The sequence below is a fragment of the Podarcis melisellensis genome (assembly GCF_964234715.1).
Source record: "Podarcis melisellensis genome assembly, chromosome: Z".
Classification (NCBI taxonomy): Eukaryota; Metazoa; Chordata; class Lepidosauria; order Squamata; family Lacertidae; genus Podarcis; species Podarcis melisellensis.
The window spans coordinates 17,010,474-17,035,331 of record NC_138547.1 but is presented as its reverse complement, the minus strand read 5'-3'; the positions used below and the strand labels follow the sequence as shown (position 1 = coordinate 17,035,331).

The 24,858-nt window shown below is 46.4% G+C and overlaps 1 protein-coding gene across 3 annotated transcripts in view; it reads right to left on the bottom strand.

The window, feature by feature from the left end:
- Nucleotides 1–62: 62 nt before the first annotated feature.
- The window catches only part of DBH (dopamine beta-hydroxylase), a 35,136-nt gene continuing 10,340 nt past the window's right edge, over nucleotides 63–24,858 (bottom strand). For 2 of the 3 annotated variants that reach the window (XM_081897834.1, XM_081897833.1), the window contains exons 2-13: nucleotides 22,094–22,445; nucleotides 19,533–19,679; nucleotides 18,198–18,458; nucleotides 15,388–15,564; nucleotides 14,630–14,732; nucleotides 11,444–11,610; nucleotides 10,100–10,243; nucleotides 9,031–9,069; nucleotides 6,834–6,893; nucleotides 6,165–6,292; nucleotides 5,398–5,557; nucleotides 63–1,108 (exon numbers count right to left, since the gene is read on the bottom strand). In XM_081897834.1, coding sequence (XP_081753960.1) covers nucleotides 974–1,108; nucleotides 5,398–5,557; nucleotides 6,165–6,292; nucleotides 6,834–6,893; nucleotides 9,031–9,069; nucleotides 10,100–10,243; nucleotides 11,444–11,610; nucleotides 14,630–14,732; nucleotides 15,388–15,564; nucleotides 18,198–18,458; nucleotides 19,533–19,679; nucleotides 22,094–22,444 — 1,872 coding nt within the window. In that variant the 5' untranslated portion in view covers nucleotide 22,445 and the 3' untranslated portion in view covers nucleotides 63–973. Of the gene's footprint in view, nucleotides 1,109–5,397; nucleotides 5,558–6,164; nucleotides 6,293–6,833; nucleotides 6,894–9,030; nucleotides 9,070–10,099; nucleotides 10,244–11,443; nucleotides 11,611–14,629; nucleotides 14,733–15,387; nucleotides 15,565–18,197; nucleotides 18,459–19,532; nucleotides 19,680–22,093; nucleotides 22,490–24,858 lie in introns of those variants that run through there. The other variant, XM_081897832.1, reaches the window with a different exon arrangement.

The window sequence follows — 24,858 nt, the reverse complement described above, 5'->3', positions numbered from 1 at the left end:
GACTGTGAGGTTTGTCCATCAAGGAGAAAAGAGTGGACATACACATTGCAGCAGGCTTGGTGTGATATTTGCAATTACGTTTATTTATAAATGTTGCAAGTTGAGTTGTAACTATTAACGGGTTTGTGGGTGAAAAACACACACAGATGGTCCGTGTTCCTCCATCACATCAGCTCAGGTCCACAGACCAATCATTCCTCAACACAGAGGGCATTAGGCTCATTTTCTGTGTTTTGACACTCCCACTCAATTTGATTATTATTTTAAAAGACTTCCTCTTTTGAGCTTTGGAGCAGAACTTGGGGTGGGTCAGAGGAACACCTGGTGGGATCTGGTTTATGGGCAGAGCCAAAGAGGAGTCAGGCCTTGTTATGTGCCTCAGAATGGGGCCATCTATGAAGATACATCTGTGAGGCTCATTTTTGTTTGAGAAAAAGTCCCGTCGCTCACCCGCAGAGCTGCTATGATTGAAATCCAAGCATATTGCTCTCTGTAGGCTTGTTCTAACTTCTGAACAGAGCTTCACTCAACACCCCCACACACCTCAAAAAACCCTGGCTCTAGGTCTGCCTCCTGGGGTGGTAAAGAGATTCTCCTTTTCCCATTATCCCTTTATGAGGATTGCAGCTGTCTGCTTAAAAGCCCAACCTGCACTATACATTCCAAGCAGTATTATCACAGCTTAACATTCCCCCCCCCCAAAAAAAAGAATCATGGGAACTATAGCTTGTTCAGGGTGTTGAAAGCTGTTAGAGTTACAGTTCTCAGAGTTCGCTGTGAAGTGGGATTGATTGTTAAACCACTCTGAGAATTGTAGCCCTGTTAGGAGACACAGACCCCATCCCCATTCTCCTAACAGTTCTCTGTACCCTTAATGAATTATTGGAGGGAAATAATATTTGGGGGAAGTTTAAAGTGGTATCACAGTGCTTTAAATGTAAGGTGTGGATGAGGCCTAAGTTAGGTCCAGCTCTCACTTTAAAGGCACCTTGTTGAGTTTAACTAGAGTGGGGGACACTGGTGGGCGGACTAGGTTGGGCTCGCAGCTTGACTCTGGTTCCTGTAGTATCTCTGTGATCTTCGGTACAGGTTGCCTCTCCCATTCACCCTGGAGAGAGAAGCAGTTTATTAATTCTTCTTCTTCTTCTTCTTCTTCTTCTTCTTCTTCATCATCATCATCATCATCATCATCATCATCATCATCATCATTATTTTACATACATCTCACGGTAAGTCACAGTAACTTACAAATACACTATAAAAACTGCTAAGAAATATTTTGAATAACAGTGCAAATCCGCAACAATGAACAAGAGGTTTAAAATGATAACAGACTAAATGTTTAGCCTGAAAAAGAGGAAACTGAAAGGAGATACAATAGCCATCTTCAAATATTTGAAGGGCTATCACGTGGAGGATAGACCAAGCTTCTTTTCTCCTGCTCTGGAGGGGAGGACCCAAACCAATGGATTCAAGTTACAACAAAAGAGATTTGGACTTAACATTGGGAAGAACTTTCTGACCTCATTGGATGTTTTTAAGCAGAGGTTGGGTGGATGCTTTAGCTAAGTTTTCTGCATCACAGGGGGTTAGACTAGATGACCCTTGGAATCCCTTCCAATTCTATGATTATTATTCTGTGAATGCCTAAGAGAGAGACTTCATCCTGCTGGAAAAGCTTGTCCAGACAAAAACATCTTCATTCGTTTCTGGAAAGTGCCAGCAGGATGTACCTGTGGCATCACAAGATTCATGCTGTTCTACAGAACAGGAGCAGCCATACTGAAAGACCTGCCCCAAGTTGCTGAAAAGCAGTAGTTCTGATATTTTAGGATCTTTGAGGAGAAACTCACCTGGGGAAATAAGTGACCTTCCTGGGTATCTAAAAGTGTATATTTAATAATAATAATAATAATAATAATAATAATAATAATAATAATAATATAATTTATTATTTATACCCTGCCCATCTGGCTGGGTTTCCTCAGCCACTCTGGGCGGCTTCCAACAAAACACTAAAATACAATAACCTATTAAACATTAAAAGCTTCCCTAAACAGGGCTGCCTTCAGATGTCTTCTAAAAGTTTGGTAGTTATTTTTCTCTTTGACATCTGGTGGGAGGGCATTCCACGTGGCAGGTATGACTACCGAGAAGGGCCTCTGCCTGGTTCCCTGTAACTTGGCTTCTTGCAGCAAGGGAACCGCCAGAAGGCCCCCAGTGCTGAACCTCAATGTCCGGGCAGAACGATGGAGGTGGAGATGCTCCTTCAGGTATACTGGACCAAGGCTGTTTAGGGTTTTAAAGGTCAGCACCAACACTTTGAATTATGCTTGGAAACGTACTGGGAGCCAGTGTAGGCCTTTCAAGACCGGTGTTATATGGTCTCGGCGGCCGCTCCCAGTCACCAGTCTATCTGCCGCATTCTGGATTAGTTGTAGTTTCCAGGTAACCTTCAAAGGTAGCCCCACGTAGAGCACATTGCAGTAGTCCAAGCGAGAGATAACTAGAGCATGCACCACTCTGGCGAGACAGTCTGTGGGCAGATAGGGTCTCAGCCTGCATACCAGGTGGAGCTGATAAACAGCTGCCCTGGACACAGAATTGACCTGCGCCTCCATGGACAGCTGTGAGTCCAGAATGGCTGCGCACCTGGTCCTTCAGGGGCACAGTTACCCCATTCAGGTCCAAAGAGTCCTCCAGAGTCCTCCACACCCGCCCGCCTCCTGTACCCCAGAAACAGCACTTCTGTCTTGTCAGGATTCCACCTCAATCTGTTAGCCGCCATCCATCTTCCAAGGATTTAGCCATGTCAGTTGCCTTTAGCTGCTGTTTAGTGTCAACTCTAATTACAGCTAATGTTGCCCCCCCAATACAGTTTAGAACATAAGAAGTGCTTCCTGGATCAGGCCAATGGCTCATCTAGTCCAGCATCCTGTTCTTACAGTGTCCAACTACAGATGCCCATTATGGGAAGCCCACAAGCAGGACCTGAGCACAACAGCAACCCTCCCTTTTTATGGTTTCCTAAAACTGGCATTCAGAAGTAAACTATCCCTGGTTATGGAAGTTCTGCTATCACAGTAGACCTCCATATAGCAAGCCCTGCTGCTTCAAGCTAGTATCCTGTTCTTACAGCGGCCAGCCAGATGCCTGTGGGAAACCCATACACAGGCTGTGAGCACAAGAGCCGTCTCCCCATGTTTCCTGCAACTGGTACTCAGAAGCATTGCTGCTTCCATTGCTGCCTCAGGAGGCAGAGCTTAGTCATCCTGGCTTGTAGCCATCAATAGCTTTCACTATTAATTTGTCTAAACGTCTTATAAAAGCCATCTAGGTTGGTGGCCATCACTGCCTCCCGGTGGGAGTGAGTTCCATAGTTTAACTATGTGCTGTGTGAAGACGTTATTCCCCCAACTCTGTCCTGATAAGATAGTTGCTTTCAAAGGCATTTCTTAACTTCCAGTCCTTTAAGTGTTTTATGGTGAGGACTGAACTTTCTGCACAATCAGGGCCATGTGCTTGACCTCTCAACTCTAAGCCTTTTGTTCATTATCCCACTTTTTTGGGAACTAGATGCCAAAAAAAGAGGGATGAATAGCAGAACAGGTCCAAAACTCTGGAGTGAGTTCAACCATCCAATGCCAAACTCAGGGAAAGAAGTATGGTCTTCTCACAGTGCGACAGATTCCTGATTCCATTCTAGAATGCAAATCTGGTCTTATCATTCAGCAGAGTGAGGCAGTAGCCTCAGGAGGAATGTGCAGGAAGCAGTGGCAATGTGCAGGAAGCAGTGGCAAGCCGATGGTTTGACCTACACCTTCTAAACCAGCCTGCTGTCCTCAGATGCAATGGAGTCACCAGGACTGAAGTTAAGATTCTGCATGTGGAATTGGGTGGAGGCTCCCTCTTGCCCCTAGAGACCACATGGATTCCAGGCATCAGCAGATGTGGAGTTCTGAGTCATCCCTAGTAGGCCTTGCCTTGGTGGATCATACAAAAGTTTCCCTAGCCTTGCACTGTCCTTCAAATCCAAGAACTTCCCCTTCATAAAATGGATTCAATCCTTCTATTTATGACTTAAACAGTTTGGGTGATTACTTTTAAAGTCCAACTACAGAAGCAAAGGTCTTCAGTGATGAAGGCTGCTCATCACATGTCCCTCCTGGCCAAGATTATTCATTGTCACTTTCTATGAGATCTATCTTTGGGCTGAAAGAGTCTAAAATAGACAGTCAAAAAGGCACATTTTTTTCTCCTGGGATGCCCTGAGAGCTGGGGTGCGTGTATGTATGTGTGTTTGGTGCTTTATATTCAATGTCACTGAGAAATACCCATGGAATTTTGCACTTCTGGTATGAAAAGCATAAATCTGTTGCTCCAGAGGAGTCTCCAGTTGTGCTAGCTGTAGACCTTCAGGCATAGGCAATGTGCTGTGGCCATTCAGGTCTGCAAGAAACACGTTCCTGTGCCTTTGGATGGGCAATGCAATGGGGAGAAAATTGGACAGTTGTGAATAATAATATGCGTGCAATGCAAAACAGGGCAAAATAATACTTGGCAGGGAGGAGGGGAACTTGTCCCACTTGTCTTCATCATGAAAAAAGAATGCAATGGGTTGTATCCAATGCTAGCCCTACTCAGAGTAGACCTATTGAAATTAATGGACAAGACCAACTTGCCCAACATTAGTTGTGGGCTACATTCAAACAACGCTTTATTCCATTCCCCCAAACTATTAATTTGCACATTATATCTGCGCTTTCAAATTAAGTAAAAACCACTTCCTGAAATCTGGCAGAATATAGCAGAAGATTAGCACTCATTTCCATGTTATTTGATTCCAGGGAAAAAAATCCATTTGCAACCCCCTTAACCCAGAAAATTGTGGGAGTAAAGTGATGAAATTTTAAGCAGTTATACCATATTACAATTCCATCCTGCTGTTTGTAAGGGGAAGATGTGGGGGAACAGAAGGGGTGCAGAAGGGGTGGGGAGTATTGGCGTTGTCAATGATGTTCATCTTTATGTCATGCCACACCCAGTGGTGTGAATGACATTCAGCATGACATGTATTGTAGGGGTTTGGGCTAGACCAAAAAAGCCACTGTGGTAAAAAAAGCCACAGCTTCATAATGCCACAAGTACTGCCACATGAAAGGAACATTAGAACAGGACAGAAATGCTGGTTTTACAATTGGGAAAACTGATGCAACGTGCCCAGGATCTGAATAAACCCGTGGAGGAGACCCATTAATTCCAATAGTTCACTTAGATATTAGCCCTTGTGTTCATTGACAAAGAAACCCAGCACAGACCAAGGAATTGGTAAAACACCTTTGATTTCTCTGTCCACGTCCCCCAGCTTCCCCCAAAGTTCCTCATTACTATACATACCGGGAAAAGCACTGCTGAGGATTTATTACAATGCATAGAAATCGGGGCAAAGTCATACAGGGACTTCAGGACATCTCTGTTGAAAGAATTCCAAGGGACAGAAGCAAATTGCTCTGTGACAGAGGTCTCTGGGCATGTGCAGACATCCTCATCGTTAAATCTGCCAGAAGAAGAAAACTCTTGTCTCAGGAAGGGAAAAAGAGAAAAAGGCAAAGCCTCATAACATCAAAAACAGCTTAGTAGTACAGCACCTGCAGAAGGTTCCAGGTTCAATACTTAGAATCTGCAGGTGGAGCTGGGAAAAGACTCCCTGCCTAAAATCCCCAAAAGCCACTGCCAGTCAGAGTGGACAAAACTGAGGATCTGAATTCAATATAACGCAGCTTTCTATGTTCCTATTAAACTCAGTCCTTCCTTCAGAATTCTGGGGACTAGAATCTTGCTTTATTTTAAGGGGCAGAGTGATAGTTCAGTAGAGCAGAGCAGCTGCTTTGCATACAAGAGGTTCCATCCCCAATGGTATCTACAGGTAGGACTGTGAGTGTCCCCTGCTGATCGTATGTTAAATTAGGCTTTAAATAACCCTAATTAAACTTTAGCCCTGTCCCACAAATTGATTCTGGGGCTGGATTCAAGCTGGGTTGGGTTTTCTCTGCATCAGCCCAGTTTGGGTCAAGGTGGCCCTACCAGAGACTATTTTGGTGAGTCCTCCAGCAAGCCAGTTTGTTCCTCAGTTAATGATCTCACATTAGGGCAATTATAATTACCTGTTTACTAGATTAAAATAGCGATGGAGGTAGCCCAAATCTATGGCGCTCTTACACAGCTCCAGCTCCGTCTGGGGGTAGTAGTGGATGTAGTTCACACACATCTCTTCCATAATGCCAAAACCGCCCTGTAGGTTGCAGAAATTGAGAAGATGATGTGAATGGAGGGACCCAGCTCTGTTGATTCCTCCCATGAGGGAGACCTGTCCCATTGCACACCAAACCCAAACTCTCATATTCCATAGTCTTTCCTTCATTCCATGCCCTTGGTGGCCAAGGCTCAGATCCTATATCCACTCATTTGGGAGTAAACCCCATTCAGTCCAAAAGGACTTCCTTCTAAGTAGACATGGTCTCACTTGCATTACACCCTCACCCAGTTTCAGAAGGAGGCCAAAAATCATAGTGTTCTATGTTACAAAACACAATATTAAAAAGTTATGGGATCAAGCAATCCACATTCTGCAAAAGGGTGTCTATAAACAATGCAGATTAAGAGTTGGAATTTGTACTACTGTTTATTTTGAAAACTTCGTTCTGGTTTTGCATGTCATATGCAGTGTTAGACAGAGAACGAAGGCAGCACCCCTTTGGCTTTTGGGTTTTTGTATATCTTCACAAGTGGCACAAATCCATACTGTATCCCAGAACCTATCCAGAGATGCTCACCACAGTTGCCTTAGTCCTGTCTTCAGTGTTGTACATGCAGGTGGTTCTGAGAACATCACCCTGTTGGCAGAAAAACACATATTTGAAACTGGATCGGGAGCAGGGAGCTTTTTAGCTTGAGGGCTGCATTCTCTAATGGGTAACTTTTTGGAGGTCATATGGCTGTGGTGAGTGGGGACAGAGGTGAAAGTGGGCAGGTCAATGGATTTGAATTTTACCCATGTGCAGTAGGTTACTTTCTACACACACACACACACACACACACACACACACACACACACACACAAACTCCTTTCTCAATCCTCCTTCCAGGCAAGCAAGAGGCATTATCAGAGTTCAAGGACATATTTACAGTCGTGCAAAAACACTCAGGGAGGGTGTGAAGCCAAGCTGTTGAGGGGTGTGGCTGGTGAAAGTTGCAAGGGTCAGACAGAAAGGACTGGAGAGTTGCATTTGGGCCCCAGGCTTGGGGTTCTGCAGTCCTATAGTAAATGGACATAAGTGAGAGCAGGATGCTGGGCTAGAAGGGCCTTTTTGCCTGATCCAGCTGGGCTCCTCTTATGTCCTTATCTCTTCCAGCTAAATCACACTTCCCTGTCTCCTATTCTCACCCATACAGGGGGTTTCCTGTGCATATTTTCATCCCTTTTTGTCTTATATCTGTTCAGTTTGTCATGTTTGGATAGCTGAGAGCCCCAGCCAAAAAGGCAGTCTGTGTCGAGAGAAAACCCTGGAAATAAACAGAAAAGCGCCAGAGAGCTGGTGTCTGCATCACCTGCCCTCACTTCCTCTTGGGACACTAATGCTTTTCAACAGGGGATTACCAGCTGGACCTGTGCATCTGTGACACCAGGGCTCTGCAGCAAGAGAAAAAGTAGCAGGGATCCACGCCATGCCATCTGGTGCCTCCACTCACGTAATGTTCAAGAATCCCTGCCTGAAACCCTGGAGAGCTGCTGCCAGTCAGTGCAGAGGACACTGAGATTGATGGGCCAATCAATATGAAAGAGACTCAGTAAAAGTATATAAATACAAGACAAGCAACAAGGAATATAAAAAAGCAAGATTGCAGCAAACTCACCAATCACACTGGGTATGTACTTATGAGCAGCACATGGAGTGTTAGGGAAGGGGCAGTTCCTCTGATTAGGAGACATGTCATGATCTTTCAGGGGTAATTTGTCCACCTTTGTCCCCACCCTGCACTTAGCTTTCACCTGCGGCTCCTAGAAGCTGTCAGCATATGACAGCGGCCACACTCCAGGAACAGCTTCAACTGGCCTGCTAAACCAGGTGAGGGGAGCAGATGGGTCACAAACTCCTGGCATGTGAGGGACTCTCCCTGCCTGTGAAGACAGGCTCCAGCAGATTAAGCAGATTAAACCAATAGTAGGCCCAGTGGTCAAGAAGGCAGTTTCTGAATGCACTGTAGAGGGAAGTGATGGGCAGGTGGGGCTTCCCAACCTGGGAAGGGAGCCCATGTAGGAGAGAAGGAAAACTCTGATCCTAAACCTCCACTGCCTTGTGGCATATCTTCAGGAGAATAAAAGGTCAAGGAGTAAACTCTATGCAAATACAGAGTGGAGTCTTGAAGGATGGTGTCTTGTACGTCTCCTTCTGGCAACTCCTGTAGCCAAGCTGGTGCCAAACGTATTGCTCTGCTTTCCTTTGGACCACATCAGCCAGGCTGAGAGGGTGGTCTTGTGTCAGCAGCCCAGGACCTCCATTCACACTGCCCAAGCTTTGGAGCCCAGGGGAGTAACTTCTGTGCTGCTAACACAGTGGTTTGACTTCACCCCAGAGGTGCACTCCATTGTCTCCTGAGACAGACCAATGCCAGCAACAACTCATGCTGTCGCAACAACAGAGGTTCCTAGCATTCCATCTCTTGCTTGGAAGCCTGGTCAAATCTCTTCCCCCCACATGCACCTGCTCAAATCACTTGCCTAGAGGCAAGCCCATCTACAACCAACCATTCAGTTGGAGCAGCTGTTGTCACATCCCAAAGGACTGACCCAAAGGGAAACTCTTTTGGTGTACGCATGCCCTTTGGAGTTTACCCCATCACTCAGAGGGTTACCCTCATCCATATCCCTAGGACTGATGGGTATTATTAATGAATAATAAGGTGGCAGAGTGCCCCCCCAAACCCCTCCTACGAAGGATTAAACAAAACATCATTTAGACATGTGCTTACCGGGAAAACGGTCACAATTTTCTTTAACATGCGGATCTCCTAAAATAAAGCGGGAGATAGGAGTAGAGAGATGTACAGGTAAGCAGAGGATAACTGAGGTGGAAGGGAAATGTGATGGAAGGCTTTGAGGGTGAGAGATATTGCTTGGCAGGGTAGAGAACCTCTGTCCCTTAACTGCAGGGCACTCTAGGCTTATTTTAAAATGCATTGGAATCATAGAATTGTAAAGTTGGGAGGGGACCCATTGCGCCATCTAGTCCACCCCCTGCAAGGTACGAATCACAGCTGAACATCCAATAATAATAATAATAATAATAATAATAATAATAATAATAATAATAATTTATTTATTTATATCCCACCCTCCCCAGCCGAAGCTGGGCTCAGAGCGGCTAACAACAGTAAATGTAACACAGTTTACATAAAATCACAATCAATTAATTGAAATTCAGAATCAAATTAATGGCAACCATTGGGCTAGTGTTCTATGAGGATTACAGAAGGAGGTGGTCAGGCTGTGCCTTGGCCAAAGGTCTGGTGGAACAGCTCTGTCTTGCAGGCCCTGCAGAAAGATGCCAAGTCCCGCAGGGCCCTAGTTTCTTGTGACGGAGTGTTCCACCAGATCGGGGCCACAGCTGAAAAAGCCCTGGCTCTGGTTGAGGCCAGCCTAATCTCCCTGTGGCCCAGGGCCTCCAAGATGTTTTTGTTTGAAGACCGTAAGGTCCTCCATGGGACATACCAGGAGAGGCGGTCCCATAGGTACGAGGGTCCTAGGCCGTATAGGGCTTTAAAGGTTAAAAGCAGCACCTTAAACCTGATCCTGTACTCCACCGGGCGCCAGTGCAGCTGGTATAGCACCAGGTGAATGTAATCCCACGGCGAGGACCTTGTAAGGAGTCTCACCGTGGCATTCTGCACCTGCTGGAGTTTCTGGGTCAGTCTCAAGGGTGGCCCCACGTAGAGTGAGTTACAATAATCAAGTCTGGAGGTGACCGTTGCGTGGATCACAGTGGCTAGGTCAGGGCAAGAGAGGTACATAGTCTGTATATAATGGCTATCAAAGCTGTACCTGGAAGTGAGGGCTGTAGTGCTTGTCGATGTTGACAATTTCCTCTTCTCTCCCTTCTCTCGACAACACTGTCTCCACGCTCCTCCCTGTCAGGTGGGTGTGAAGTTGGGAAGCAAAGATGTGGATCCCAGAAGGTGGCAGTGCCTGGCAAGACAGGTTGCACAAATATTTGTGGCCCAGAGGATTGAATCGCAAATGGCAAATGCTTTCAAGTGGAAGGGAAGGTGGCTACTCAGTTATCAGAAATCAATGTGGAACACCAAAAAAGGGCTAACTGCAAGTTGTCTCATGTAGTGGTTTCACTACACAATATCAAGAACTGGCATTGTTTCCCCCCTGGTTTCGACACAGGTCACGATTCTGGGGAAGGGAAATAGCTCAGGGGTGGAGCATCTGCTTTGCATGCAGAAGGTCCCAAGTTCAACCCCTAATGGCATTGTCAAGTAGGGCCAAGTGAGGCCCCTGCCAAAAACCCCGGAGAGCTGCTGTTGGCCAGTGTAGAAGTACTGTTGCTCTGACTTTATACAAGATCAACTTCCTTTGTTCCTATTTAATTCAGCCCTTTATTCAGAACCATGAGGACTAGAATCATACTTTATTTGTTGGTGCAGGGCCACAGCTCAGTCATAGAGTGGGTGCTTTGCGAGAAGAAGATCCCAGGCCTGGGATTGCCCCTTGCCTGAAACCCCACAGAGCTGCTGCCAGTGTGCTTAGACACTACTGAGCTCGGTGGACCATTGGTCTGACTCAGTAAAAGGCAGCTAGCTCCCTGTGTGCCTCGTTGGCTATGCTTGCCTAAAGGTAAACATACTCACCTGCAGCGGTGGAGTGTTCCCTGCCTGCAACCCCGACCCACTGCTTCAAAGCGGGGCACACTCCCAGCGCCCCGCAAGTCCAATGTCACTTTACAAGACTCTCAAAAAAATGACACTGGGCTCATGGGGTGCGGCGAGCAGGCCTGCTCCCTCGCCCCTGCAAGCCTAGAGATGCTTTTGGAGCAGCACTGCTTACAGGAAGAGTCCCTGTAATTTGTTGCGTCTTTCTCCTGATGCCCTCCAGCTTTTGGGGTGGGGTGGTGGCTGAGAAGGATGCAACAGACATGAGCCCTGGCCCCTGTGAGCAGTGCCATAGCAAAAGCAGCGCTGGGCTTGCAGGGATCAGAGTGTACGCCTGTTGCATCCTGCTCAATCACCCTCCAGCTGGAGGGTGCTGAGAAGGAGCCAACAGCTCAGGTGGAGCAGGGCGCCTTGGTGCAACCCCCCAAAAAACTGCGCCCAGGTGATAGCGCACACACACACACACACACACACACACACACACACACACTGCTATTCCCCTGCTCACCAGCTGAGTGCATTTATCAGTGCAGTAGCCGGTCAGGTGGAAATGTGTTTCGCCTGGTGGAATGGCCATCACCGGTGTGTAGACCAAGCCCAGCTCCATGATCCCTGCATTGTAAGGCCGGAGAGAGGCTGTGTAATACAAGCGGATCCCTGAGGAATCACGGCGACCTGTCAAAGTTTGAAAAGAAGAAGAAGCTCATCTTAACGAGAGTTGCAGAACAGCCTTCAGTGTTGGGTGTAGAACTAGGCTGTCTCCATGATCATCTTCATAGGTACAGGCAGCAGATCTTGGAAATAAATTAAGCCTTACAGGGCATGGTCTGATGATTCTACCCTTGCTATGGAGCTCACACATCACATTGTTAAACTGTGGAACTCACTCCCACAAGAGGCGGTGAGGGCCATAAGCTTGGATGGCTTTAAAAGAGGAATTGACAAACGCATGGAAGACTAACAATGCTTGCTAGCCACAAAGGCTGTGCTCTGCCTCTACCGCTAAAGGCAGAGTGCTGCTGAATACCAGTTGCCAGAAACTGTAGGAAGGGAGGGTAATGTTGAGCTCAGCTCTTGCTTATAGGCTTCCCATTGGGGGGGTTATGTGGCCTCTGAGCTAACAGGGCTTAGATGCACCCCTTTGGCCTAATCCAGCAGAAATATTCTCATGCTTTTATGTTATGTTCTTATGGATATATTTTAAAATATATATATGGATCTGGGATTAGGTTTGATCATTCAGGAATACCCTGAATGTTTTGGTTGTGGTTGCTTTAAAAATGTTATTATTTAATCTGTGGCTTCCATCAGTGAGTGGGATGTTGCAGTCCTGCCTTTCAAAAATATAGATGAGTTTTAGATTTTTCTCTCCTTTGTTTTTAATGTTATGGGTTATCTATTTATTGCAGGTATTTTTTATTGTTTTGTAAAAAAGAAGTCACTAATATGTTGTAAAATACTACTACTACTAATCCAAACTCCATACCCACTAACTTTAAGAACACCTTATAAACAAACCTGCTTCTTTCATAACTCAGGGATTATGAGCTGCACACACACCATAGTGGGTGATGTAAGATCTTTCTCTGCCTGGGGCCGTAATTAGCAGCCAATCCATGTAGAATCTGCTGTCTTGGGCCCCTCTGAGTTTGCTTGAAATGTCACTGCTGTTTAATGGCCCCTCTGGGCACCTGACATCCTGCAAACTGCATACTAGATGGAGAAGGATGGTGGGGGAAAGGCTTTCAGAACTTGCAGTCCTGTGATACATGCCCCCTCATCAGCCCCCTCTGACCTCATCTTGACTCCAGATGTTCTGCTCATTGTGTGTGTGCTCCTTCTGAACCAGCAGGAAATCCATAACTGCATCTTATTCTTTTCTCATAGCAGGACTGATGATGGAAGAAGCATCAGAAGAACATGTTGCTGGCCAATCTTGGGACTGGGCTGTTCTCATGCCTCCCCCACAGTTTACCTCCCCCACAGTTAAAGAATAAAATGAGAAGAGCCTGGCTGCTGCACCAGGTCAAAAGGGGGAAGCATCTAGTTTAGCATCCTGTTCTCACAGAAGCATAGAGTTGGAAGGGACCCTGAGGATCATCTAGTCCAACTCCTGGCAATGCAGGAATAGGCAGCTGTCCCTTATGGGTATTGAACCTGTGACCTTGGTGTTATAAGAACCACACTCCAACCAACTGTGCTATCCAGCAGTAGTCAAACAAGATACTCCAATGGGACCCCAAGCAGGACCTGAGTGCAAGAGCAACACTCTCACCACTTGAAATTCTCAGTAACTAATTTTCAGAGGTTTTTGACTCTCGAGATCAGACCCAAACTGGCTAGTTTCCCAATCTCCATGTTAAAGCCATAAAGGAAGATAATCTGATTTTGGCCAGGACATCCATCTCCTTTTATGTCCCTGTCTCCAAACTGGGCACAACAGATGGTTAAGAATAAATGAAGGAGGTGTTGGTTCAACAGAAAGAACCAAACCCCATTATTTATAGATGAGTTGCTTCCCAACACCCTGTGACTGTTGAGCAGCACAGATGCTGGGGCTTTCTAAAAATACTCAGAGGAAGTCAAGGAGCAGGCAACTTTGTGTTTATGGAAATGCAGCCACTTTGCATTTTCATATCCCTCTCCCCACACCTCCCTGAAGCCAGCTTGCTGTCACAAAATGTGGTAGAAGCAGGAGAGGCTGCCCCTTCGCTCATTATTTTCAGAGGCACCTTTTCATTCTCAGCCTTGTAAGCTCAGCCAAGCAGCTAAGTGGCATTTGGGGGAGAGTGGGGAGGAAACAGCAGCCACAAAGTCTCTTCTCTGAGGTTTGAGGGATGCATAAGCAGCCTGCCCCACCCCGCCCCCCAGTCAAGGAATGATCTAATACAACTCCCTGCAATACAAGAATCACAGTGAAATAACACCTAACAGATGCCAATCCAACCTCTGTTTAAGAACATCCAAGGAAGGAGAGTCCACCACCCTCTGAGTCTGAGGGAGTCCATCCCACTGCTGAACCGATATTACCACCAGAAAGTTCCTGTCATTTGAATTCATTGTTTCAGGTTGTAGCCTCCAGAGGAGGGAAAAACAAGCATGCTCCACCTTCCATGTGACAATCTTTTAGATATTTGAAGATGGCTATCATATCTCCTCTCAGTCTCCTCCTCTCCAGGCTAAACATGCCCAACTCCCTCAACCGTTCCTCATGAGGCTTGGTTTCCAGACCCTTTATCATTTTGATTGCCCTCCTCTGCAAGTGTTCTAGCATCTTTCTTAAATTGTGGCACCTAGAACTGGACATAGTACTCCAAGTTGGGTCTGGCCAAGGCAGAATAGAGTGGCACCGTTACTTCACTTGATCCAGACACTACTGTTGATGCAGCCTAGGATAGCATTCACTTTTTTGCTGCTGCATCATGCTACTACTGACTCATGTGAAGCTTGTGGTCTATTGAGACCACTAGATGCTTTTCACATGTAATTCTGTGATGCCAGGGGTCCCCTATCCTCATTCCAGATCCTTGATAATATTGCTTATTATTTATTTAATAAATTAAATAAATAATACAACCCTTCATCGGACAATCACAGGGCGGTGTTCATGTTTCAAATGTAAGTCACATGTAGACCTTTTAGATAACAAGTGACTAAAAAGTCTTAACACCACCACCACCAGAGTTTTGTTTACCTTTGAGTTCCAGGGGATTGTGGTAATGGATTTCCAGCCGCATAAACCTGGAAGAACCAGGGCCCCCAAATGCAAGCCCTGCATCCTCTGGGTAGTAAAAAGCCTATAAGAAGGACAGGGGGAGGGAGAGTTAACCAGATGGATAGTAATCATCCTCATGCCCCCCACCCCCACCCCAATATTGCAATTCTGATGCTGACCCCCAAGGGGGGAGTATCAGGCAGAGCTCACGACTTTTGGAAACCTGCAATGCAGAAAGGGAAAGCCCTAGCCCAGAGCTTTCCAAACGTTTCAAGCTGGCGACACTGTTTTTAGATATGCATCATTTCGTGACACAGTAATTCAGTTTTCCTAGCAAACAGGAGGTTAAACTTTCCAGCCCCAGGAGGAGCACAGGGAGCATTCACGTGACATACCTACACATTGCAGCCAACACACTAATGTGTTCCGACACACATTTTGGAAAGCTCTGCCCTAGTAGCCCCCAATGATCTCTTTCCAGGATGTCTGAAGGTGTCTGTTGCTGCAGCCTATCAGGCAGAGTGAAAGGTCATCCCACAATACGTGGGAAATAGTGGAAGATGCCCATTTTGTGGGGGGTCACTAGAAAGTTGCATGAATTCATTTCCATTAACTGATGGAAAACAGGGCTGGGACAAAAGTTGCTTCCCATTCCATTCTCTTTGAACTAAGAGAATGGAATGGGAAGCAACTTCTGCCCCAGCCCTGTATTGGGCAGCTATCTCAATCTGACACACCTGTGCACCCATTGCCCAGGCAGCAAGCACATGCCGGCAGTAGTTCAGGCGTTCTGGCTTCATCTTGGAGTCGCAGGGCCCATTGTAGTGTGGGAAGGTGTTGAAATTGGCAGCGCACTGGAAGACCTCCATGTGGTGGACAATAGCTTCGTTCCCCTCTGTGATGACCGGTTCATACTGCAAAGAGAATCAGTGTGGTGTGGTGGTTAGAGTGGTCTAGGATTTGGGAGAGACCAGGGTTCAAATCCCTCCATTGGCCATGAAGTTCACTTGGTGACCTTGGAAGCCAGTCTCTGCCTTTCAGCCTATCCTACCTCACAGAGTTGTGGAGATTAAATGAGGAGGGGGAGAAAGCCATGTCTGCCACTGATGATCCTCAGCGCTGTCTTTAGATCTAGGCTTTGGGAGACAATGGATGTAGTATTCGAAAAGAACAAAATGAAACAAAACTGTGAAAGGCCATATATACACCATACATTTAAAGTGCTATGATAAACAGCCATGGCTTACCACAAAGGATTCTGGGAGATGTAGCTTCTTAAGGGGCTGAGAGTTATTAAGAGACCCCCTATGTCCCCCTCAGAGCTACAATTTCAAGAGCTCCCTGTGAAGAGGGATTGCTGTTTAAAACTCACACTTCCCTTTTTCCTCTTCTTTCCCTAACCACCTTGTGGGGGTGTGGGTTGCTATATGGACAGCTGTGACTTTGAGATCTGCTGAGTCATGGCTTTCCTTTCCCCCTCCCCCTCCTACCTCTCTTGTAACCTGCAAGGTGACAGGGTCTGACTAACAGCTCTCCATAGCTGATGACTAAGGAATTCTGCAGGAATTGCCCTCTAGGCTGATTGACTTTCCCCCTCATTAGCTCGATTCTCAGATTTCGCTCTCATCCTGTTGGGAGGGTGGGGGTGGGGGGGCAGTTCTGCAGCTCCTACAAACCCTCCCATAGCAGAAAGTGTAACAGTGCTGAAAGGAAGGAGAGACTTGAAATATAAAAAAGGTGGAGATGGAATTCTTCGGGCCTGAAGGTAAAGGTAAAGGGACCCCTGACCATTAGGTCCAGTCGTGGCCGACTCTGGGGTAGCAGTGCTCATCTTGCTTTATTGGCCGAGGGAGCCGGCATACAGCTTCCGAGTCATGTGGCCAGCATGACTAAGCCACTTCTGGCGAACCAGAGCTGTGCACGGAAACGCTGTTTACCTTCCCACCGGAGCGGTACCTATTTATCTACTTGCACTTTGATGTGCTTTGGAACTGCTAGGTTGGCAGGAGCAGGGACCGAGCAATGGGAGCTCACCCCATTGTGGGGATTTGAACCGCCGACCTTCTGATCGGCAAGTCCTAGGCTCTGTGGTTTAATCCACAGCGCCACCCGCGTCCCTTTTCTTCAGGCCTACCCTCCTCTTAATTGGAGCTGTGCACTGGATTCGGACAAAGCCAGGCCACTTTGGGGTGGAGATCTGGACTGAGCTGGGGATCTGAGCTTACACCGAGTCAGCCCTGGATCTGACCCTCAGAGCTGCTATCCAGGGCATACTCTTACCAGCCCTCTCTGGTCTCTTCCACAAGTGCTTTTGTCAGTGTAGAAGATGCAATTGAGCTGTGAAGATGTCTCTTGCTTTTCTGCATGGAGAAAGGTATAGAGGCATATGCAGAAACCTCTGGCTTGGACAGATGGAATCACTGAGAGCTTGCCTCTACAAAGAAATGAGCCCCAACCATTGCCCCCCCCCATTGCCTCCAGCAGCATAGTGACAAATTCATTCAAGATAGTCACAGACACCACCACCCATCATAACCATGCCCCCTTCTAAGATTATGCAACCTTCTAAGATTTCAGAATAATCCATACACTAATAATAATTAGAAATGCATTCCAACAATCAGTGCAGATGTGTGTGTGTTGCCTTTTGACTGGTTCTACTATTTTCTGTGCAGGTACAACACAGGCAAATAATTTGGAGTACTCCAATATACAGTGGTACCTCGGGTTAAGAACTTAATTCGTTCCTGAGGTCCGTTCGTAACCTGAAACTGTTCTTAACCTAAGGTACCACTTTAGCTAATGGGCCTCCCGCTGCCGCCATGCGATTTCTGTTCTCATCCTGAAGCAAAGTTCTTAACCCAAGGTACTATTTCTGGGTTAGCAGAGTCTGTAACCTGAAGTGTCTGTAACCTGAGGTATCACTGTACAGCATTCTTAAGTGGGGTTTTCCTTAAAGTTCCATGACACCTAACAGAACTCCTCAAATCATCTTTCAAGTACTCCTAAGTGTTTAGCTTTGGAGTGTACAGAACAACTCCTCAAAGTTCTTCCCATGCACTTTCTTCAGAGGGCGCCTAGGAGACCATAGTTTGTGGCTGACTCAACCTTCCTTCATTCTGATGGTCTCCAATTGATGCAAAGGATGAGAAACATTCCTTCTCAGTGGCTAAAAGGCTCCCCTTTGGGTGGTGCTATGATCCTAGAGACAGGGACCCTACTGCAGAAATAGTAATGGGTCTCTCTCTCTCTCCCTCCCTCTCTCTCTCCCTCCCTCCCTCCCTCTCCCTCTCTCTCTCTCTCTCTCTCTCACACACACACACACACACACACACACACACAGCGCACCCTGGCCTCTTACACCTCTATTAACCTGTAATTCCACCTACCATTGACTCCTGGAGGTTGCCACAGAGAAAAAATGACATCCCTTTTTCATGACCCCTGTTATAGATATTAAAAAGGTAAAAGGATTGGAGGGAAATGAAAGAAAAGGAGTCAAAATCTATGAAGTTGGGAGAAAGATGCTGTACTTTCTTCCACCCACCATGACGATGTGATGCTTTGGGAAGTCCTCTGGGAGCTCCTGGATGAAGCACCAGTAAGTTGTCTCCTGGCTGGGGATCTCCACATCAACAGCTCTTATTTCCATGGTCTTTAGGTCACCAGGCAGGGGTGGGATCCTGATGATGGGTTTCAGTAGCTGGACACGTTGCAGGCCTTTCCAGAGGAGGGCAGAGACATTGATGGCTTGGAGGGAGGGAACCGGTTTCTCCAGGATCCCATAGATAAGATGTACAGTGCCATCCTGGAAGGGAAGACAGAAGGCACATGCATCAGGAAGGACCAGAGCTGAGCAGCAGAGCAACTGCCCTTGGGAACTGGGTCAGAAGCGCCAGCTGGTGCAGAATGCTGGAGCTAGACTGCTGATGGAGGCATTTGGTCAACAACACGTGACGCTATTGTTAAAACAGCAGCGCTGGCTGCCCATCTACCACAGAGCCAGGTTCAAGATTCTTGTATGAATTTATAAAGCCCTGAGCAGCTTAGATCTGGGGTACCTCAGGGACCTCCGGAACAAGGAGCTAGCTCCTAGTGGCCATGGGGGCTTCTGCCTCCACTATAAAATATTTGAGGGGGCCAGCTCCCACAAAACTGATGGGCATTCCCATTCAAATGATGTGTGTGCACTGCATCATGTGATCAGTTATGTGGGGTGGGGCTTATCTGGGCCCCCACAATATTCTATTCAAGTTGGCACCCTGTCCTGAACACTTTAATCTCTGAGATCATTTGCAGGAACATTGTTGGTTGTTCCCTAGATTGGCATGACGCATCTGAGAACAATGAGAAACTGAGCATTTAGTGTCATCAGCCCAGTCTCTACTAATAACAATTCAGTAGGCATCTTCTATGCTAAACATTTAAACAGTTGCTGAAAACATTTCTGTTCCGCAAGACCTATCCATGCAGTTAAGAACACACCCTTCCACAATAGTTCATTGATGCCCGTTTGAACTTTTTTGTTGTTGTTTTTGTAGGGTTTTATGGTTCTGCTGCTGCAGCTTCTCTGCCATATTTTTATGACACAGTTGTATATAACTTTTTAGAAAATAAAGGAAGAATAAATACATTTCCAGAAGATGCTTACAGAGCAGATTATAGCTGCCTCAAGTGGTATATTTGTATGTTTGGCATCAGCCTAGATTGAAAAAATGACATGCAATTGGGAAAAATTACAACTTTTCGAACTGATGTGCAGCTTTCCCTTGGTGCTTAATATTGTGGGAGGACTGTTTTCTTCTCAACAGTACTCTCAGCAACTATTCTAATGGTGCTCAATAAATCTTAAGCCCACCCCAGGAGGCGAAGAGTTTTTTACCTCAATGAGATAGTCCTTGGGGTCACATGTGCTGAAAGCCCTTTTAAAGAGCAGGGAGAGGCCCTCAGCCGTTTGGTGAGCACTGATAAGTCTGTAGTTCTGCTGAGGATCCATGTGGAGTCGCTCATCCTGATCGCTCCAGGCATCCTGCAGGTAAGGGGGGGGGGGAACATCCCACAACAGATCATATATGACAGACAGTTGTGCCCAAATCTGTCTTCCAGATTCTTAAGAGTTTTCTCTTGCTTTGAAAGAGGCTTCAGTTTTTCCCCCTTGTCCTCCAGTCATTCTTAAGATTTCTTTAGAACAGGGCTGTGGAGGCTGGTACCCTGTCATGGACTGACTGGACGCAGAGGAATGGTGGGAGGAAGAGCTGGAGTGCCACCAAGGAAAGAAGGCTCAGAGCCCTGGGAGTGGAGGTGGAAAATGATGAGTGGTCAGAGGGAGAAGAGGGAAAAGATAGAGAAGAGGAGGTGTCAGAAGCTGAAGAGGTAACAGGACGTAGTGAGCTGGCAGAGTCTGTAGCAGAGAGAAGTCCAGAATCAGAGGCAGAAGCTGAAGCAGGTGAGTGGAAGTAGGGAAGCCAAGAGGCAGAGAGGAGTCAGGCTGGTGAAAAGTCATGGGTGTGTCCCCCTCCTGCTGCAACAAGCTACCCCACCTGACTCCCAGAACCAGAAGAGACATAAAATGGGTGGAGCACATAGGCACAGTCTCTGATTGCTTGGAATAAGCTCTGGAGAAGAGGAACCATAGACGGCTGTGGGGAGGCAGGGACCTGGAATAAGACGTACAGGGAATGAGCTGCTGTGCTCATTAGACCTGACAGCCAAGTCCATAAAGAACATGTTTTTGCTAGTAAAGCGTTAATGCCAACTTTGAACTGTGTGATTTACTAACAGGCTTGCTCTGTGACATACTCTGGGGCTGGTAGGGTGCTGCAACCTGCCCCAGCAACCTGCCCACACCTAGCCCCCACATGCCTGTTGTCTGACTTACAACCAATCATGGTGTGGTTCTCCCTGTCTGGGACCACCTACTACCTTCTGTGCTACCAGTGGAGGCATCATGTGACTCTGCCTGTCTTTGGCTCTGCCCAAATGGGCTCCAGCCACCAATGGATCCAGCCAACTCCTGAACTGAATCAGGCCAATTCAATAGGATCTTGGCACACGTCAAGAAGACCACCCTGGATCATGCTTGGTCAGGCTGTCCAGAGTGATCTGAGGCTTTCAGGCGCTGACATTGGTCAGGAAGGAGATCACAGCAAAAACAGACCCTCTGCCTCCCAGTTGGTGAGTGGATTCAATCCTGCAGGCTGCAGGGTTCATCTTTGCAAGCACCTTCACCACAGGGGTTTTGAGCTTTTGGCATCACTGTAAGAATGGAGTGTGTGCCTATTCTTTCCTGTAAATCTTTCTCCGGCTTTCTACCACCTCCCTGCCTTTCTGTGCTTCTTGATCTGAAAAAAAGCCTATGAGGGAGGAGTTGCCTCTATGTATTTGGCAAGATTTATAAAAAGCCTTAAAAAATAAATAATATCTAAACAGTCAACATAAAAGGGTATAAAGTATTCACTGAAAAAAGAACAATGGAACCATAGAATTGTACAGCTGGAAGGCACCTCAAGGGTCATGCTGCAACACAGGAATCACAGCTAAAGAATCCCTGATGGGTGGCCATCTGACCTCTACTTAAAATCCTCCAATGAAGGGAGTCTATCACCTTCCAGTAGCCATTAGGACAGGTTTTTAAAGCAAGGAAGAGTAACAAAATTCGCAGCATATAGTGAAAACAGATTTTCAAAACAGATGTGCATAATAAAAGTACATGTTTGAGGAGGATTGCTTAAACAAAAAGTGCTGAGCAGGCATGGAAAACCAAGCAATGAATGCTCTTTTCTGAAACATCTTCCTCGGGGATTCAGCTGGAATAAAGTAAGCATGGTAAAAACCCAGAACTCCCCACCTTGCAGATTTCACTGAAATTTTCTTTCCCACAGTGCAATTTTTTGAATACAAATGATCTGCTCATTAACTGATAGTGGGGAAAGGTCAATGAACACAAGATACTATGCTCAAAGAAATATGAACATGAGAAAACATCTTTTATCAAGTCAGGCTGATGATCCATCTAGCTCAATATTGCTCAGACGGACCAGCAGCAGCTCGCCGAGGTTTCAGGCTCCCATTAGGGATTGAACCGGGGACATTCTGCATGCAGAGCAGATGGTTGACCACTGAGCTATTTCATCTAAAAATGAAAGTAAGATCCCAGTCCTCATGTATCTGCATAGGTTGAGTTAAATGAGAACATGGGAAGATGTATTATACCAAGTCAAACCACTGGTCCATCTAACTCAGTATTGTCTACACTTGATTGGCAGTGGCTCTCCAGGGTTTTCGGCAGGGGTATTTCTGGGACTGAACCTTCTGCATGCAGAGAAAGTGCTTCCCTCGATCCCCTAACCCAGACTCATGTTAAACCTCATTTCCCAAAGCAGAAGGGAAAAGTCTTCATGGTCCCAAGCCCAAATGCAGGACGAAGCCTAGCAACAGACTTACTGCGAAATAGGACTGGCGCCCATCACTCCAGAGGACAGCCAGATCAGCGTTCTGAAAGCCTCCTCGGTCGGACATGCCGAAAAGGATCCCATATTTGAGCTCCTTGACCAGGATCTGGAAATACACCTCCTGCAGGGGGTAGCTGATGTTCCATGAGAGCTCCAGGAGGCCTTGAGGGTCCAGGGACACCCTGTAGAGGAAGCCACTCTCCCTCGGATCTGTGCCCTGCAGAGCAACCACCAAGATGACCAGGAAGATGGCCACCCCTGTGAAATACATGGAGGCCACTTCCCGGAGCTTGAGAGTCAGGCAGGAGGGTCTCGGCTTCTGCTTCATCCTTGCGGTTTGCATCCTCAAATAGAAAAAAAGTGATTGGGTCATTTCGATTTATAGGCTGGCCCTCCTAGGCAAATAGGGTAAGTAATTCCCACTTAATTGCATTTAGTGGTTGGGAAATTGGATTGTGGCATTGACCCTCTCCTTGTGTCCACCACCCCTCCTCCTTTCCTGGGCCAAAGGCTTTGTCGCTTTCCATTTCCCCCTTGCCTTAATTGGCTTTAATTCTCCATGGACATTATCAGAGGCAATTGAAGTAGACTGGATGGATTTTATCTCCTCTTTTATTTTTTTTAAGGGGGGGGGGAGCCCTGCTAACGCTGCTCAGAAAGAGAAGCTTAACCGGCAAACTCTGCATCCATGGTCTAAGCTTCACTTCTCCTTCTTCCAAATTGGAGCAAGTGTTCCTCCAAAGCAACCCTCGTTCCCCAAAAGATGACATACCAGGGTTGTTGTTTCATTTGTTACAGGTCTAAAAATATTCTCAAGGTGACTTGGGGTTTCAGAAAAGAGAGGATTACAGTATCTTGTCACCTCATAGCAGTTAGAAAAAGCATACCTGTCAAAATCTCCTTCTCTCTGCCACTGGACAGATGTAATCCATGATTTCCAGTACTTGAGGTGGGCGAATCTGTCAGTTTGGGGCTTTCTCCCCTTTTCTGATTTTTCCAGTCTTACATTCATATCTTCACATTTCCATGTCAGTTTGCAATTTTCATTTTTTAAAAATAATCATTAGCATTCAGGTGTGAATTTCTCCTAATATAAATGTTATGTAGGCAATGTTGCCTAAGAAACACATTTTTGCAAGGCCATTTCCTATAATGATGCATTTTTCCGTGCTCAAATCAACTCTTTACTGTTACAATCAAAGACCAGCATTGATCCTTGCATGCTATTTTCACTAACGTCTGCATTTTTATGCAAACTTTAGTATATACATTTGGGGCCACGGAATCGCATTGCAAAATTCAGAGAAGTGCACATTTCAAAGGATGGCTGTGTTTCATTTTCCAAACTGGGATGTATCCAGTGAAGTTCCATGGAGAGTAGCCCCAATGAAATGTACAGGCCCAAGTTAGCTCTGTCCATTATTTTCAGTGGCTCTACTCTGAGTAGCACTAGTGCACACAACCCATTGTTTTGAAAAGCGAATTATAGTATGCCCCCCCCCTTAAGTGTGAATAGGATTTCTTTCCATTTCTGACCTGATGCTGACTTTGGCTCTTACTTGGTTTTCTGTGCCAGATTCCCTTACAGGCTCATTCAGCCAGATGCATCAGAAATGCAATGGCAGCAAAAGGAAGCCCTTCCGTCAACTCCTGGAGATCCGATACCCAAAGACAAGTGCATTCTTTGTGGTCTGGTCTGGTCTATGGTGTGTGTGTGTGTGTGTGTGTGTGTGTGTGTGTGTGTGTGTAGGGCAATACAGAGTTGCTGGAAGTATGAGAAACAGTGTAGGTGCATGAGACTCATGGATCTGATCTCTTTCTCTCCTTCCCTCCACCAGCAAACATTGGAGGTTGTTGTCTAGGAAAATCAGTGAAAAGCATCTCAGTGCTTGTGTGTGTGTGGCAAACTCACTTTGAGCTCCATCATTTAGCCTAGGCTTAAAATGCAAAGGACAGCACTCTTCATTTCTTCACATAGGAAGCTGCCTATTGTCCTCCCTGACAATAGCTCTCAGGATTTCAGATGGAGAGTTTTTCTTCAGTCCTACCTGGAAATGCTGCCAAGGTCCAAACCTGGGACTTTCTGAATGCAAAACGTGTGCTCCACTAATGAACTGTATCCTTTCCCCTCAAAATAAAGTAAGATTCTAGTCCTCGTGGTTCTGAATAAAGAACTGAATTAAATAAGAACATGGCAAGCTGCCTCATATGGAGCCAGTCCACTGAAGTCTATCTAGCTCAGTACTGCATACACTGACTGGCAGCATCTCTCCATGGTTTCATAGACAGGGTGTCTCTTCCAGCCTGATTTGGAGATGCCTCTCAGTTTTCATCATTTTGGATAAAGAGCTGCATTAATGACAATATCGAAAGCTTCCTTTCTAACTTCCTCTTCCTCCCAGTTGCATTTCAAGAAAACATTCTCTCCTTTGTAGGAGCTGCTGCTTCTCATCTGTGTGTGACAAGTGAGCAATTGGATTTTCCCAGAAGCCAGCAGTGACCTTAGCATCTGAGAAGAGGTCACCGAGTGGGGAGACTGGCCTTTCGGCTTGGATGGATGTTTATGATGCAGCACTTTCAATAGGTGGGTGATGCCATTTCCATTCCTGTTCTCCTGCTCTCCATTGCTCCATGTTGTCACAGTTCTGTCCTAAATAAGAAGTGTTCTAATCAGGCCACGATCTCCCTGGCTGCCTGCACCTGGCGTTCCCTAAAGTTTGCTGTCTTGCACACACTTCCCTGAGAATAAGGTTGGAT